A 17,503-nucleotide genomic window follows, 5' to 3' on the forward strand; every position below is an offset into this window, starting at 1 on the left:
CTTTCTTTGGCAAAGTGGATTGCTGCAGGCACAGCTATGGAAACCACTTCTGACAGCCCGTATTCTCCATTTTTCTCCCATCACAATTCAACTTTCCCTATTAGTGCAGCTCTAGTGCAGAAACATATTTAAACTGTCATAGTGCAAGACAATGGTTCAGTTATGTTAAGGTGCACGTTCAAGATATTAGATGCACAATGTGTTTTTTTTTCCTCCTCCTTCTCCTTCTTCTTCCCTGGGAGCTGGAGGGAGCGTGTGGTTCTGTCAGCAAAGCTCCAGGGCAGTCCTCGCTCCTCCTTATTCACCTGCGACTCTGCGCGGGGCTTGTGGGGAGCCGGTGCCCCCATGATGCAGGTTGACAGCTGCGCCCCGTCATGGCTCTGAGGGTCCCCGGGCTTTTGGCGCACACTACCCCTAAGGCCCACCAGACTACACAGCCCCTGATCAGCACCTGACCCGGCTCCCAGCCACGCGCGCGCGCAGGTTCGAAAGCCCCCCGGAGCCGTCCGTGGCGTCACGGGCCCGCCGCAAGTCTCCATTGGCTGGCGAGTGTCACGCGCACCGAGCAGCTCCGGCGATTGGCTGGCGTGCCGGGCGCGCGCAAGGCAGCGCCCGCGGCGCGGCGTCACCAGCTGCGGGGCCGCGGAGTGGCCCGTGCGCGCGCGCCGGAGGGAGACGTTGTGTGGCGCGCCCGGCGGGGAGTCTCGCTGCAAGAGGCGCGGCAGGGAGGCCCGGCCCTGGCGGCCGGTGAGCCGGAGCGGAGCTGCGGGCGGGCGGGCCGGCGCCGCCGAACCAGAGCAGCGCCCTGGGCCGGCCGGTCCTCTCCGCCCGCACCTCCCGGCCCTTAGACCTGCGAGACGGACCCGCCGGCTCCAGGGCTCCGAAGCCGGAGAGCGAAGCGCGCCAAGAGGTTCGGAGTCCGCAGCCAGTTAGGCGCCCGCCGAGCGGTCCCCAGATGGTTGTCCCTAGGAGGCGGGTTATTAAGGGAGGCGTTTCGTAGATGCATCCCTAGGGGCGGGGCGGGGAGCCAGGGCCACCGGGCGCCCCTCTGTCCTGCTCAGTGCTGCTGCGACACTCCGATTTCTCACGAGCAGTTGGATGCCTGGGTGTTTTAGTTGAAATCTCTTGGTTAGAAATATTGGGAACTAATATTTCATTTAAAAACACACCGAACAAGCCCGTCACAAGCTGGTATCAGACTACCACTTTGTGATCTCTAATTCAGACCTAAATCGGGCACTAAACGAGTCACTTGACCTTGACCGAGTCACTTTTCTGGCCGACGTGCATTCTCAGCATTGATGATGATGATGCCCTTTGTGTGTGTGTGTGTGGGGGGGGTCTTATATAATACAGGCTTTGTGGCCTTTCAGAGGACCACAACATAGATGCACTGTACCCGTGGCATTACATTTTAACGGAAAAGGAAATATAGTAAACAAAGAAAGGCCCAGGGGGAAAAGGAGGGAAAGCTGTAGAAACGGTACACTAGGGAAACAGCTGCTCACATACTCCAGCAAGAGTTGTCAAGGCCAAAAAATGAAAACGAACTATCATTCATTGACTAGGAGCTGAAAGAGCCTGACAAGTTGTTAGCATGGTAGGCTCACCTCAGCTGTGTGCACATACACACCTTATGCACACCTCACAGCTGTGTGCACATGCACACCTCATGCACACCTCACAGCCCACCCCGCACACAGAACAGCCTTATTCGATGTTACCAACAAAGTGTCATTCCGGTTTGTTGTTCCGGTTTGTTGTTGAGAGTGGAAGGCTTGGGTGACTTGCCACAATCAGAGCCGTTAACTGAAAGAAAGAGGCTTTAAACACGAATATATGGCCTCCCAAACCACCCCTGTTCAGCTGCAGCCAAACTTCTCTACACCCAGGAATCCCACTTGTGGCTCTTTTGAAAATCATGGATACCCAGGTCTTGAAGAAAAACTGGGATCAGCCTGAAATTTGCATAAAAAACCTCATAGACCATTCCCACTTGGTAACCGTAGGCCATCTTAGTAACTAGTTCCCAGCCCGATTCCAATGCCTTCACTGAGTTGCGTCCTGGAGGCTCAAATGCCCTATCTCAAGCAGTGCTTCCATTTTCCCTATAAGACAGGATGACTTTCTTCACAAGAAAATGCTTTGTTGGTGGAATCCAAAGATTATGAGAGAGCACTGTTGAGTATCTCTTCTTTTGGAGAAGTCCTGACAGTTTGCTTTCTCACTTTTTATATGATCTTCCTTGAGTGCTACTGAATATGTTTTTTTCTTAAAAAAAAAAAAAGAAGAAGAAGAAGAAGAAGAAGGCTCAAGGTATTTGTTTTAAAGTCATTGTAAATCTCTGTTAAACCCTATGGAAAAAAAAGGTTGTTTTTTTTAAGTTAAAAAAAAAGCATAATTTACTCATAATACCACCAGTTTAACAAAATGATAATGATGTTTGTGGTTAGCTATATCATCACTAGTGATAATGTCCCTGATGACATATAACTTGTTCAGGGTCATAAAATTTAAAAATCCTCACAGATGAGTTTGAACTTCACAATCTCAAATTGGGGTTAGGGGGGAGTTCCAAAAATTATTCTGAAGATAAATTTCAAATCACTGTTCTCGTAAAAGCACATTTCAGCCTTTTTTCAACCCAAAACCTGTCCCCAGGTCCAAAGCTTTCTTTTTCTTTTTCCAGTTCTGAAGTAAGCAGTATGGAGGGAGGGAATATGAACATATATTAACTGAAATGTTTCCGAAGAATCATCTTTGTTAGTGAATATTTGTCATTTCTCATCTCTTCAACTTCAATCAAAATATATATATTTATGTTTCCTGTTCCTGAAGTGATATAAGTAGAAAGATAAAACATCTCTTTTTTAGTAATAATTAGAAATGTGATGCATTGACTATATTAGTGATAAAGTTAGTATTTCACCTTTCTGTTTCCTGTAGAGGCAATATGAGATAAAGAAAGGGAAATGGGTTTGGATTTAAGGAAAGATTGGTCCACTAATCACAGCGCTGACACTTTCTAGTTATGACCTTGGATTGGTGACCTTTTTTTTTTCCCTTCAAGACAGGATTTCTCTGTGTAGCCCTGGCTGTCCTGGATCTCTAGGCTGGCCTTGAACTCACAGAGATCTGCCTGCCTCTGCCCCTCTGAGTGCTGGGTTTACAGGTGTGCCCAACATCATTTTAAATATGATGATTCATAGTAAATAAGCATGTTCTTCACTCACACGGTTCCAGGTCTTTATAGAACAGCTTTGTTGCCAGATTTAGGACTAACAGAATCCTGTCATTAAATTACTGTACAGGACAAATTGAGAAACTCACTCATTCCTGCCCCATTTCCAGTTTCCTAGTCCCGGGACAGCAGGGTTCTGTTGGTGGCGCCCCCGAAGGAAGTTTTAATGAAATACATAATCAACACTGTAGTTCTCCTACAAGTTTTTCCGGATGTAGTTGGCTCTGATAGAAATTCTTGGATCTGTGGGTATCCTGTTTATATAAAAGGTGTTTCTATAGCTAAAGCTAGTGGAAGAGGTTGGCTCTATAGGTAGGAAAAGAAGAAAAGCAAAGAACAGAAACCAGATTGGTTGTCAGAGGTAACTGCAGGTAATTTGCAGGTTTAGAATGGGATATTTTTGTATCATGCTATTTTGGGCAAACTGACCTTCTGATTAGCTGCTGTTAATCTTCTCTTTCTTGGAAGACTGGTTCCTTATGAATTTTGTTTCATAATCTGATATCTAACGCAAGTGATCATTTGGGCTGGGCCTGGCCTACTGGGCCTAGTACAAGAGCACAGTCTAAAGCACTGACCTCTTGCATCTGTTAATCTGCCAGCCTCATTATCTGAATTGGGGTGTGTGTGTGTGTGTCTGTGTCTGTGTGTGTGTGTGTCTGTCTGTGTGTGTGTGTGTGTGTGTCTGTGTGTGTGTGTGTCTGTGTGTGTGTGTGTGTCTGTGTGTGTGTGTGTGTGTGTGTGTGTGTGTGTCTGTCTGTGTGTGTGTGTGTGTGTGTCTGTGTGTGTGTGTGTCTGTGTGTGTGTGTGTGTGTGTGTGTGTGTGTGTGTGTGTTAAATATATTATCCTTTTATCCATCTACATCTCCATGCCAGGAACCAAAAATCAGGGCCTGGTGCGTGTTACACAAGAACTGTATCAGTTTCTTTTTTGTTTTTCGAGACAGGGTTTCACTGTGTAGCCTTGGCTGTCCTGGACTTGCTTTGTAGACCAGGCTGGCCTCAAACACATCGATCCACCTGCCTCTGCCTCCCAAGTGCTGGGATTAAAGGCATGCATAACCACACCCGGCTGTTTTTTGTTTTTCAAGACAAGGTTTCTCTGTGTAGCCTTGGCTGCCTTGGACTCGCTTCATAGACTAGGCTGGCCTTCAACAACATAGAGATCTGCCTGCCTCTGCCTCCTTAAGTGCTGGGATTACAGGTGTGAGCCACCACTCCCGGCTGCCATGAAGTATTTTAACCTGTTCTAAGAATGGGTAGGCTTTTGGATAGCTCCAGATATCTAGGCCACCATGAGCCCCTGAAGAAAGGTGACTAAACTAACTTTAAAAAATTAGTCCAGCATCTTAATAAAATAATACAACAGAAATTATGTAGTATAAAATGTAGAAACATAAGGAAAAAGCTCTCTTTGTCTCTGTCTGTGACAGACTGAGTGAGTCAGACTCTCTCTCTCCCTCTCTCTCTCTCTCTCTCTCTCTCTCTCTCATGAATTCCAGGGCTGTTTATTGAGCACAAGTAACCAACAGACTTGATCACAAGCTACAAGTTATTGCTTCCATCTGTGTGAATTATTAAGCTACATTTAAAAGGAGAATTTGCTTTTACAAACATTAAGTAACTTTGTACCAAAGTTGTGCCTTAAAAATTCAAAAGTTAAATCCACACGTGACAAACCCAATCCCAACAGCTGCCCTGAAATGTCAGCTTTGAATTTTGTCTAAATTGTTAAGTCAGGAAGCACCCATCTGGAGAGTAAAGGGAGGGGGAGCCTGCCTGCTTCTACACAGGTAATCTCTGTATTGCCTGTGGCGTATGTGGGTCCATCCCTAGGCTGAGTACCTTGACTGAGGACAGGACAGGGCCAAGCCCAGCAGTCAGAGTAAATCAAGAACAATGGCCCTACCTGGCACTTCTGAATTTTGGCGCCTCTCAGAAGACATTTCCTGCCTGCCCAGCCCTTGCTGCGGCCAGATTGCAGGTCTCTTGCCTGAGCTTACAGTTATGGCAGGCTGGCTACTGCTCAGCTCCGGGCTCTAGTCCCAAGCCTCTGTATCAAAGGGGCAGCTGGTCCAAAGGCCTCAGACTGGGAGTGGAAGGGAAGGAAGGCTGGCTCAGCCCTCTAGATCAGCTGTTGCCTTCAGAACTAGGGCTCAAAACACAGGAGAAGCCAGAAAGGTGCAGACAGAGTGTGGATGTAGTCTCACTGTGCAGACAGCAGGCAGGGGACAAATGAGAACTGTGATCAGCTGCGAAGACAAAGCACTTTCCTATGCACATTTATGTTTACTTTCTATATATAGAATTTTATGTTTGACTTCTTTTGAATTCTAGATTTTTTGTACCATTGTACATTGATTTTTCATGTTTCACTGTAATTGCCAAAATACTACGCCATAGTAAATGCCAGCCCATATCTTTCCTAAACTCCTCTTACATGAGGCTTCTTATATGCTGACTGTCCTAACTAGATACTTTATCATTACTGTTGTTTCCTGAATGCTTCTCGTTTGTTTAGTTCTTTGAGTGGCCTACGTGAACAAGCTTACCTTTCTTCCTATTGAAAACTATTAATCGGCTGCTGTGTCTTTCTTTCTACCCCGTAGCTGAGTTCGTTTCAGTCCTGAGAGTCTGTGTGACTAGTTTGTAAAGGTCCTGTCATGCCACCATCTTAGCCTGCCTGATTGTGCAAGGCAAGTGCGAGTAAGCTGACTTTAGCTCAGGGCTTGCTTTTCTTTGAGCAGGAGCTTTTTACAACGAGGGATGACAAGGACCACAGGGAGCGCGTTTCCCTCTGGTCAGCCGTTCGCTCCTGATGCACTTGGGGAAAGTGCATCATTTACCTGCTTCTCCCTGTCCGATGCAAACGATTACGTGGTTCAAAATACGGAAAGCAGAATACTGCTCACCACTGTGGGTTTTTAAAGGGCGAATGCCCATGCTGATATGGCAGAATAGTTGTACTTTTAGCCCATACCTCCTATTTCTGTTTTGTCAATGGCCATTACTTAGATCAGTGTAGACTTCTTGTCAAACAAATCATCCCCTCAAAAGTTGAACTATTTTTCTCTGTATTAAAATGTAGACTTCTGAATGTTTATTTTTAGAAAATTAACTTGTCTAGGTGATATCAAATTCTAGAATACAACAGTCTTTTTTAGTATAAATTAAGACGAGGGGTTGAGATGGCTTTGTGTATAAAGGGCTTGCTGTGTAAGCATGGGGGTCTGAGTTTGGATCCCGGGTAAGGTGGACGAGGTGGCACATGACTTTAGTCATCTCAGTGCTCCCGTGGCAGCATGGGAGGTGGAGACGAGGGAATCATGGTAGCTCTAATATTCATAACTAGCAGTAAATAAGAGACTGTCTCAAACAAGGGAGAAAGCAGGGAACCATACCTGACTTTGTCTTCTCTCTCCACTCATACTATAGCACATGCGTGTCTGCACACTCATAGATTAAAAAACGACATTACATTAAACAGAGTAAATTCTGTGTTGGTCATGTGGGGAAGAGGTCTTAGAGCCCAGTGCAGCCCGGATCATACTCAGATTGATTTCTCTAGCTTACAACAGTCCTTAGAGTATCTGCCCTCGTTAATTTCAGGGTGTAGCCTTTCATCCAGTTTACTAAGCACTTACTTTTTAAAGGACAAGGACTATTTTGTTCATCCTTGCGCCCCACCGCCCTGCATTTCATGGTGTTTGTGGTGCCTGTTAAGGGCTCTAGTGTTTATCAGGTTGAATTGGTTCATGTGTGCCTGTCACATGGTGTCTTTCTCTCTGAACATGTACTACTTTGCTTATGTCCCTTTAACCTGTGTTTCTGTATATGCCTTTCTCCTACTTTAGAAAACTATACCTGCACAATGGCATGATTTTATGTTATCAAGAGTTGGGAGGTGCAAAAAAAATGGACTGAATTTATTACTGTGTGTATGAGGGATTGTTGATGCTGGACAGTGACAGCCCAGCCAGTGACTGTAGTGCCAGTGACTGCAGCGCCAGTGACGGCAGAGCTAGTGACATCAGAGTCAGTGACATCAGAGCCAGTGACATCAGAGCCAGTGATTGTAGTGCCAGTGACTGCAGAGCCAGTGACAGCAGTGCTGCACTGTTCATTCTGGCCCTTGGGCTGCTCCAGCTTTGCCATTAGGAGTGCTTTCATGTGGCTTCTGTTCCTTTGATATTCTTATCAGCTAGAGTTCTGAGCTTTTCACTGCTTTGTAGCACTACAAGATGATCTAGGCTCTCTTGAAAATTCTCTGTTCTAGCCTTAAAACATGTCATTTCAGCAGGAGTCCCTGGGTTCCTTTGGCGGAGATTTGCTCTGATGTGCTCATCACAGCTAGGGTCTCCTTGTTATCAGGTAACTGTGACCAGAGTTATAGTTGTGTGTGTGTGTGTGTGTGTGTGTGTGTGTGTGTGTGTACACAAACTTGTATAAACATACATGCCTGTATTGCAGTCATCTCTTATCTGTGGTTTTGTTCTTCATGGCTTTGGTTACCTACTTAACCATAGTTTGAAAATATGAAGTGGAAAGTTCCAGAAATAAAAATAAATTGTAAGTTTTAAACTGTATGCCATTCTGAGCAACATTTAGCAGTCTTGAACTCCTCCACTCTCTCCTGCCCTGGTGCTGAGTCATCCCTTTGTCCAGTGTGTCCATGCTGTGAATGCTACCCACTCATTAGTCACTTACTTAAAGGCTGTCACAATGCTGTGTTCAATTATATAGCAATACACATGTACCTTTGTGTAGCAGGCTAATGGCTATATCACAGTGCCTGTGTCCCTCACCTCATTTCATCTAATCATGGAGGCATTATCTTCTCACAGAGTCGATAGAATATAATCAGGTATTTTGAGACAGTTACATAACTATTAGCAATATATCTATTTCATTAGTTATTGTTAATCTTTCATTTGCCTATTTTATAAATTATTCTATAGTTGCAGGCATTAAAAAGAGTGGAGGGCATCTATAGTTGTTACTATGTGTGGTTTCAGACATTTTCTGACAGGCCCTGAGACATGTCCGTGCAGATAAGGGGAGACTGCTCTATTAAGCTTACCAGAGTTCCGTACAGTGTGCAGACGATGCAGACAGGGTTCACTTCCCCCTTGCTTACCTGTAACTTCCCAGCCCACAGTCTGTGTTGCTCCTACGTGGGCCATCTTCTCGCTTGCATTTTCTGTTTCACTGTACGTGGGCTATATTAGAACTGCTCACTTGGCCTTCATAAGAAGTCTAACTGAGTCCATGTGGCTAGTTCTTTTTCTCTCACAGTGTCTGTTCCAAAGTTACTTAGACCATTCCTTCAGTGAGGTTGTCTTACCTTTGTGATGCAATTAAATTCCTTTGCCTAAGTCTGGGGTCCATGCTGCAACCTGTCCCCTTCTTGGTTAAATTTTTAAATTTTTTGAATAAAAAAAAAATTAGTAGATATTCTTGCTGTTGTAAAAATCTATGGGTCTTTATAACTAGATAACATAATTATCATGACACTAGTAAACAAAATAGTTTCTTGGTCTTGAGAATAATCTGTGCTGTATCTATCTGGTCAGCCCTTTACCCTTCTGAAAACCCTTGCAAAAACTGGCCACTTTTCTATTTGCGTAGTTTTTGTCTTTTTCAGAAAGTCTATAAATATATTTATATGATATATAGCCTTTTCAAACCAGATTTTTTTTTTTTAACTTAGCACAGTCCCAGAACACATGTGGCGATCAGAGACACCTTTCCTTTGGGACTTACCCATATTGCTTAGATAAACAGCTCATTATGGTCACAGAAAAGTGTCCCTTCCACACCGTGACAGCACGGCTGCCTCTGGCTTTGTACTGTCACAGATAATGCTGCTTCGAAGATTCCTAGGCAGGTGTTTAAGTGGATGAACGTCAGCTGGCAGCACCATGTCTGCATTTCATGCTAGCACAGTGTTTAGCTTTATAAGCAACTATGGAACTTTCTTCACTTTGTATTTATTTCGCCAACAGTAAAGGAGAGTTCTCATTACTCTCCATCTTTGCCAGCATTGATAGATTATTGCTGGACTTATTTGTACACTTTGACTTGTATTTTATATGGTCATTGTATGTGTACACACATGTGTTTGCATGACATGTATGCAGAGGCAGAGAACAGCTTTGGGGAGTCCAGTCTCCATCCACCATGTCAGTTCTGATTGGACTTTTGTTGTCAGGCTTACACAGCAGGTGCCAAGCCCAGGGTCTTTCCCCCTTAACCATGCTAATTCATGTTCAGTGGTATATATCGTGGCTTGTTTTCCACTTTCCCTATCTTGAGTGCACAATTGCTTGTCTAAAAGTTCTTGATGGTGTGCCTGTTCAGGTCTTGGACCATTTCTTTTTAAAGTTAGCATATAAACTGATGCATTTCATTTTGCCATATTCATACATATATTTGCTTTTACTTTATTCTTTCTTATTTATTCCTTATCTCTTACATCAAAATTGTACTTGTGATTTAAAGTTCAAACAATGCACTGATGTGTAAAGGGAATGCAGTGTACTATTTTCTTTGTCCTGAACCTAACTCCCTCTCAATATGTTATTGTTCTCCTAATAATACAAACATCACTTTCCCATTGTTTGGCATTTTTTCACATAGTTATGTGAAAAATATTACACTGCAACTTAATTTTACCTTTTAACTTGTTAGAGCCAACTTTTAGGTCATTATGTATCAGTTTGATTTAAATGTAGCTGTGTGTATCGTGTACATAACTTATTTATTTATTGTTTTTTTTTGAGACCGGGTTTCTCTATGTAGCTTTGACTGTCCTGGACTCACTTTGTAGACCAGGCTGACCTCAAACTCACAAAGATCTACCTGCCTCTGCTTCCCAAGTGCTAGGACTTAAAGGCGTGCACCACCATCGCCCGGCTAATTTTTTTTTCTTTGTCTTACAATTTTTTTCAAGACAAATTGCTGCTATATAGCCCATGCTGGCCTTGAACTTGCAGTCTTCCTGGTTCTGCCTCCTGGGTGTTGGGATTATACACATTTGCTACTACACCCAGCCTATGCTACCATTTATTCATTTTCTTTCTTTAAAATATTCTAATTATTACCAGTTTACTTTCTATAGCAAAGATAACACCATTTTAAATTACCTTGTTTGTGTAAATTGAATGAGTTGGATGCAAGGCCTTTATCACTGTGTAACTTGCAGACATTTCCTCCCAGTCTTGTCTCCTCTTCTCAGTCTCTTAATGTCTTTGACAGAAGGAAAGTTTGATGCTTTTTTCCCTTGTTTATTGAAAATAGATTCTTTTCTCATACAGTCTATCTTGATTACAGTTTCCCTTACTCTGTTCCTTTCAGCTCCTCCCCATGTCCCCTCCCATCTGGATACACTCCCATTCTGTCTCTCATTAGGAAGGAATAGGCGTCTCAGAGATATCAAACAAACATAACAAAATAATATATAATAAGATAAGACAAACCATCACACCTAAGTTGGATAAGGCAAAACAACAGAAGGAAAAGAGCCCCAAGAGCAGGCACCAGAATCAGAGACTCTCTCACTCACACACTCGGAAGTCCCATGAAAATACTAGGCAGAAAGCTGATACATCCACAGAGGACCTGGTGCCGACCTGTGAGGCTCTCCTTCTTGCTGCTTCAGTCTCTGAGTTCACAGGAGCCTTGTTCTCAGGGTGTCCACCGTCCTCTCTGGCTCTTACACTCTTTCCATATCCTCTTCCATGGCTTCCCTGAGCTCTGAGGGGAAGGATTTGATAGAGACAGCCCATTTGGAGCTGTGTATGTTCCAAGGTCGGTCGGTCGGTCTGTCTGTCTGTCTGTCTGTCTGTCTGTCTCTCTCTCTCTCTCTCTCTCTCTCTCTGCATTGTTTGACTGTGGATCTCGGTATTTAACACTGCCATCTGCTGAAGGAGGAAGCATCTTTGGTGATGGCTGAATAAGGCACCAATCTATGAGTATAGCAGACTATCATTAGGAGTCGTGTGTGTGTGTGTGTGTGTGTGTGTGTGTGTGTGTGTGTGTGTGTTTGTGTGTATGTGTGTCTGTCTGTGTGTGTGTGTGTGTGTGTGTGTTTTAAGACCAGTAGTATTTGGTTTTACCCTAGGTCTCTGGGCAGTCCAGTTTGAAATATATATGCCTAACCTTTAAATTAAAACTTTAGGTGTTGTATTTTAAAGCTCACCCCAGCTCTGTATATTTTAGAAGTGCTTGGGGTGACTCAGTGGGTAAAGGCACTTGCTGCAAAAGCTTTGCAACCTGAGATCCACCCCGAAGCCCACACGAAGTGATAGGAGAGAACCTGCTCCACTAAAATGCCCTCTCATCGCCACGCGAGCACTGAGGCGCCTGCCTCCCTTCTTCACACTCACATCATGCATGTGCACTTATGTGCACACACATAAAATTAGGCATTTTTAAATGAAATTAAGGTGCTAGAGAGATGGTTAAGAGTAAATACTACTTTTGAAGAGGACCCTAATTTGAGTCATGGTACCCACATCAGTGGCTCACAATTGTCTGGAACTCTAGGTCTGTGGGGTCTTTAGGCTCCATGGGCACCCTGCATTCTCACATGTACATATCAGTGTGTAGATACAACACACACACACACACACACTCTAAATAAAAATACCTCTGTGTTTATAAACTTAATTTTTTTAGTTGGTTGACTGTATTTTTGGACCCTGCTCTAGTCTGCTTTGCTACGTAGATTGATGCCTTTTCCTCGCCCCTCTGTACTCCCTGCTGTTGCTTTATAGTAAGTCTTGAGATTGATGATGTGAATCCACCATCTCTGAAGTTAATTTTCCAGAACTGAATTGGTTAGATAAGTTTTAGAGTAAGCTCGTGGATGCATTTTTAAAAATTCAGGTAGGACTTAAAGGCTGTGCTTTAACCCTGTAGGTGAGTTTGGGGAGAATTGGTGTCTGGACTATGCTCAGTCCTCAAGTCAAAAGCAGAGTATTTGTGCCTTAATTTGAGATTGGTTCAGACCTGGAGGATAACTTGTCACGTGCAGCTACTAGTGGGAAAAAGCTAGGGAATATGAGCCAGCTTCAGCTGCTGCTATTCGTTTACCTCATTTGTTTTGTCATGAAGTATTTTCTGAAGAATATTAATTCAGCCGCATATTTCTTTAAATGATGAAATAGGAGGGTTCTTGGACTGTTGTTTTTCCATGATGTGTAACTTGTCTTTTGGGAGCCTTGCAGTCTTCCCTAAGGTGTAGTTAGCTGTGAGATCACAGGAGCCAGTGAAGATAGTAGTAAACTGCCATGTAGATGATATTTTTAAGATGGCCTTCAGCTCTCTCCCTGAGGATTATAAGAGGCCGTTGTAATAGTGTCCAAGCCTGCACAGACCTAGGTAAGCCTTTACTCGCTCTGCAGGATAAGAAGATGTGAATAAAATATATAGTTGGCATTTTAGGGAAGGTATCATACCAGAGAGGAAATGTAGGCTGGGGCTAAAAAGAAAACATATCCAGTCTCTTGAGGAATTAGAACACAAATTTGTCAAGGTGAAAGATTTACAAGAAATCAGAGGCTTAAACGTGTTCAGAAGTCAAAAAGATAGTGATGCCATTCCTGTATTTGCATTGTTCTGTCATGCAATAATATGCTGTCCGTGTTGCTGAGACAAGTAAGGCATGATTATAGTTCCTGCTTTGTGGATGGAAAATGGGGACTCAGATGTTAAGTGATGGTGGTGGTGGTGGTAGGAGGTACCTGTTGCTGGATGCTCATTCTTGTTCTCATCTAATCCTGAGTCCTTCCCGTTTGCTAGGGCCAGGTGTGGGTTCCAGAAGTACAGATGCTGGTGAGCAGAAAATAGACAGAACAAATAAATTATACAGTCCTCTATGTTTATCATGATCCTATTGAGATATATTAACAAGTGAGGGTGGTTTAAGTTTTAAGGTGGGCTATGTGGAACTGTTTTTTTGGAAGTGAAGTGACATGTTAGGTGTGGTTGGATATACTAGAGATCATAGTACTTGGGAGGTGGAGATACAAGGTCAGAAGTTCAAGGTCACCATCAATCAATTACGTAAGACTTACAATTAAAAGTTGCCTTGCGTCTCAGAAGAGACTTTGGACTTGGATATTAAGTATTGTTTAGACTATGAAAAACTATGGAGACTTTTCAGATTGGACTAAATACTTTTCAAGTTATGATATGGCTGGAGCTTGGGGAGTCAGGGAATGGAATGTGGTGGTTTGAATGAGAACGTCCCCCATAGGCTCAGATGTTTGAACAGTGGTCCCCAGTTGGTAGGTTTAGTAGGTTTGGTCTTCCTGGAGAAGGTCTTCCAGTGATGGAAGCAGATACCATTTCAGGTTGTCTCTGCTTTCTGCTTCTGCTGCCGTGTTTCGGCTCTGCCATCACCAACCCTTATCTATCCCTCTGAAAGCATAAGTCAAACTTGTATAAGTCCCCTTAGTCGTGGAGTTTTATCAGAACTACAGGAAGGTAACTAATACATTATTCCACGACCAAAATAAATTAATTGTCAGACCATAAAAAAAAGTGGAAGAACCTTAAATGGCATTTATAAGTGGAAGAGTCTATCTGCAAAGGCTTCCTACTGTGTGAGCCTAACATTTTGGAAAAGGCGAAACTGGAGAGTAGGAAGAAGGTCAGTGGTTGCCAGGAGCTAGGAAAGGGAGGGATAGGAAGAACATATGGAGATTTAAAAAGTGTAAACTACCTTGTATGGTACTGTAAGGGTGGCTTTTTCTAAACCTATAGAATGCACAGCAACAAAAGAGAACCTTAGTGTGACCTAGGGCCTTGGAGTGATAGTGATGTGTCAATTTAGGCTCATCAGTTGTAGTCATAACTGCCCTACTCTGTGGATGATTTGGTCATAGGAGAGGATGTATTGGGAAGTGGAAAAGGGCCCAGGGAAAGCTCTTACTTTAACTCCATTTTTCTGTGTCTAAAACTGCTCTAAAAACATTGTCGGAGCTCAGCAGTTACACATACTGTTCTTGCAGAGGACCAGGGTTTAGTTCACAACTGCCCATGACTCCAGTTCCAGAGGATCCAAACCCTTCATCTGGCCTCTGTGGGCTCCTGCATAAATGTGGTGCACATGTAGTCAGCCACAAACACATTACATAAAAATTAAAATAAATAAATCTAAAAATAACGAAGTCCAGGGGCTAGCAAGATGGTTTGAGGGTAAAGGCAGTTGCTACTAAACTTGACAGGCTAGGTTTAATCCCTGGGAGTCACATGAGAGAAGGAGAGAGTTGTCCTCTGACCTCTCTATATATGTGCTTGTGACCTGTGCATACACACCAAATACATGTAAAACACAAAAGTTTGCTAAAAGTAGCAATAACTGTGCTATCTTATGTAGTAGGCTGTGATAAGGACTAGATGAGGTACAGACATATAAAGGAAGTGGGATAGTTCCTGACGTGGAGGAAGCTAGTATCGTGTGGTTATTGTCATGTTGTGGATGGCCACAAAACATGCTTTCATTTGAGCATCATAGTGTTTAGACGGCTTGGGTAAACTCATCCCCATGCTTGAGCTGGGATTACTGTCTAGAATCTTACCATATTGACAGAATGAGGGAGGAGAGTATAAATTGGTGATAGACTTGGAAGTGGAGACAAGGAATCTGCACTTCCCCAGGTGCCCAGGGGTGATCCCAAGGTAGGGTGCTGCAGCGGGGAGCAGCAGGGGAAGGTGGAGCACCCGCTCAACCCAAGCCTCACAGATTCTCTCTAAGAAGTATGCATAGCACCGCTGCTCCCAGAAAACAGTCACTTGGTGACTTTCTCCATAACTGTGAGTAATATTTCACCGCTGTACTCAAGCTTTGAGCAGTAGGTACTAATTAGTTAGATGTGTGACTAATTCTGAACTGTTGAGTCATTGCGGGGACTTTAGGGGTAAAAGAATTGTAGGATAGAGTGGGCAAAAACACTTGTCATTGAGTCAGGAAGTGAAGTTACATAACGAGTGATCTCAGAGTGAAAGTCAGGATTAATTGAAACTCTCCTTGCTCTGTAGGTAGCATATGAATAATTCCGTTGTGAATGGAGCTAAGGTTTTCGTAAGAGTTCCTGGAGGCTCAGCTGTTACTACTAGCAGGACAATTAGACAGATAATGCAGAGCATCTCTTACACACTGTGTAAGGTAGGAGCAAAAGAAGCGACTGTAGCCTAGGAAAGGAATGGGAAAAAGTACAGTATTGCAAAGTAAGATAACCAGTATTTACTTTGTGTCAGGCATTGCTTTAGATATGTTTACATATGCACACATAATCTTTCTCATCCTTACAACTTTTGAAAGTAGATATATCATCTTCATTTTGCAAAAGAAATCCAAGCTCAACCCAGTTCATATTAGATGGAAGTTGAAAAATTAAGATTTAAACATACTTTCTTTTTATTTATTTTTGGTTTTTCAAGACAGGGTTTCTCTGTGTTGCCTTGGCTGGCCTGTACCAGGGTAGCCTCAAACTCACAGAGATCTGCCTGCCTCTGCCTCCCTGAGTGCTGGGATTACAGGCGTGCGCCACCATGGCCAGCTTGTACTGTGTTTCTATGCATTGGTAGCATACAGTAGACATTGCTTCAGGCATCTAAGATTTGAGCTTCAGAGATGAGTGGAGAGATTTCTTCTCCTAACAGATGAATACGGCAGATGTGTTCTCCTTACCTTAACTAAAACTCTAGACAACCTTATAAAAATGACTGGAAAGCAAGCAGTCAGAGCTTTGGTCTCTTAGAGAAGAGATGTGAACATGGTGAGTTTAAGGTTGCACCAGCTGCCTCCCTGGGGACAGTTTCCAGATTAGAGCTTAGGGAGGAGACGGCCCTTCCCAGAGATGCACAAAGGGATGAACTCAGTGGAGCCAAAGTAGCTAGGATTTGTACAGTTAGGGTCTCAGAGAGAAGAGAGGAGGACCCCACCCCAGAAGGACCTCAGAGCTTTGCCGAACTGCAGTCTGGTGAGTACTGATCTGTACAGACCATCTGAGGCCAGGAAAATACAGGAAGTCAACTGGCTACAAGTACTTCTGCTCCCCGAGCCACGGTGAGAAGGCCTTGGCCAGATTAGCAGGGCATCTAAACCAGCCCAGATAGCAAAGAATGCTGCCACAGAAACCAGCTGACTCCTTTAATAAGAAAAGGAAGTAGCTAGTTAAGACCCGACGGGAAAGTAACCAGAATCTCCTTTGGAAGGTAGATGAGAAGGCGTTTAAAAGGGGAAAGTGGGGGAAAGTTACAGGTGTTTGGGCAAAGAGGAAAGCTTAAATTTCCAAAGCAATAAAACTGAGGCAAGCAGATCCCCAGGTGAAGGCGATTGACACCCACACAGTGAAAAGGCAGTCTGCAGGCTGTGTTCCACTCTAGGGCCGTGCACGTACAAGCAGAGCTCATTTTCTCTTCTCATATATTGACGATCTCACAGTCTGTTTCCCAAGGTGACTGACTTTTAATGACATATCTCAGGCTTGTGAAAATTGACAATTTAACCCAAGTGATTAGATAAGCAGTTAAAACAAAGTCAAGCTTTCTATTCTTCAACACTGTTTTGTTTTGGTGGAGGCTTTTTACAGTGATAGGGACTGACCCCAGGCCTCCGGCATGCAGGGCAAGCACTCTAGCACCAAGCCGTGCCCCCTGTATCCAAGGAGATGTGCGATGCCAGGCTTAGCTCTCACTGCTGCATCACAGGCAAGAGTTCTCTTGTTTGTTTTGAGATGGTGCCTCACTTTGAGACCCTCCTGCCTACCTCCCTTGAGTGGTTGGCCCTTTGGAAGACACCAATCTGCTATCCCAGCCACATTCATAACAATGTTGCCAACCCGAGACATGCAGCTGGCCCACTGAACCTGTGGAGAAATGGAGACTGTGCTTACAAAGCCACTATGATGGGAGAGACATTTCATTCTAAGGAACAAAGACGCCCCGCCTCCATTCTTCTGTTAGTGTATTCTTTTTTTTTCCCAAGCAATCAGAATGTGCCCAAGTATATGATTGTAAGTGAAAACAGTAGGGCACAGAAATCAGGTATGGGCAGTTTTGAATTTTCATTTCTAAGTGAATTTTCACTGTAAACTCAGGAACATAAAGCATTAAATCTAAATGTGACAAAGAAAAGGTTTCAGCAGTTTAACATTATCATGATTATAAATAAAAATGTAAGAATTTCTGTACAATATCAGCATCTAGGTTTGCCTTTAATTTTTTTGTGTGTTTGTCTGTAATGTGTGT

At 43.6% G+C, this 17,503-nt stretch overlaps 1 protein-coding gene across 3 annotated transcripts in view; it reads left to right on the top strand.

Annotated features, from left to right (window-relative positions):
- The first annotated feature begins 486 nt into the window (after positions 1-486).
- The window catches only part of PTPDC1 (protein tyrosine phosphatase domain containing 1), a 47,789-nt gene continuing 30,772 nt past the window's right edge, over positions 487-17,503 (top strand). Inside the window, exons 1-2 of one of the 3 annotated variants that reach the window (XM_084795075.1) lie at positions 487-910; positions 15,290-15,326. In XM_084795075.1, the coding sequence (XP_084651201.1) occupies positions 15,297-15,326 (30 nt within the window). In that variant the 5' untranslated portion in view covers positions 487-910; positions 15,290-15,296. Of the gene's footprint in view, positions 911-15,289; positions 15,327-16,859; positions 16,964-17,503 lie in introns of those variants that run through there. The other 2 variants (XM_084795076.1, XM_084795074.1) reach the window with 2 other exon arrangements.

This window comes from Acomys minous (assembly GCF_964271855.1).
Source record: "Acomys minous genome assembly, chromosome: 9".
Taxonomy (NCBI): domain Eukaryota; kingdom Metazoa; phylum Chordata; class Mammalia; order Rodentia; family Muridae; genus Acomys; species Acomys minous.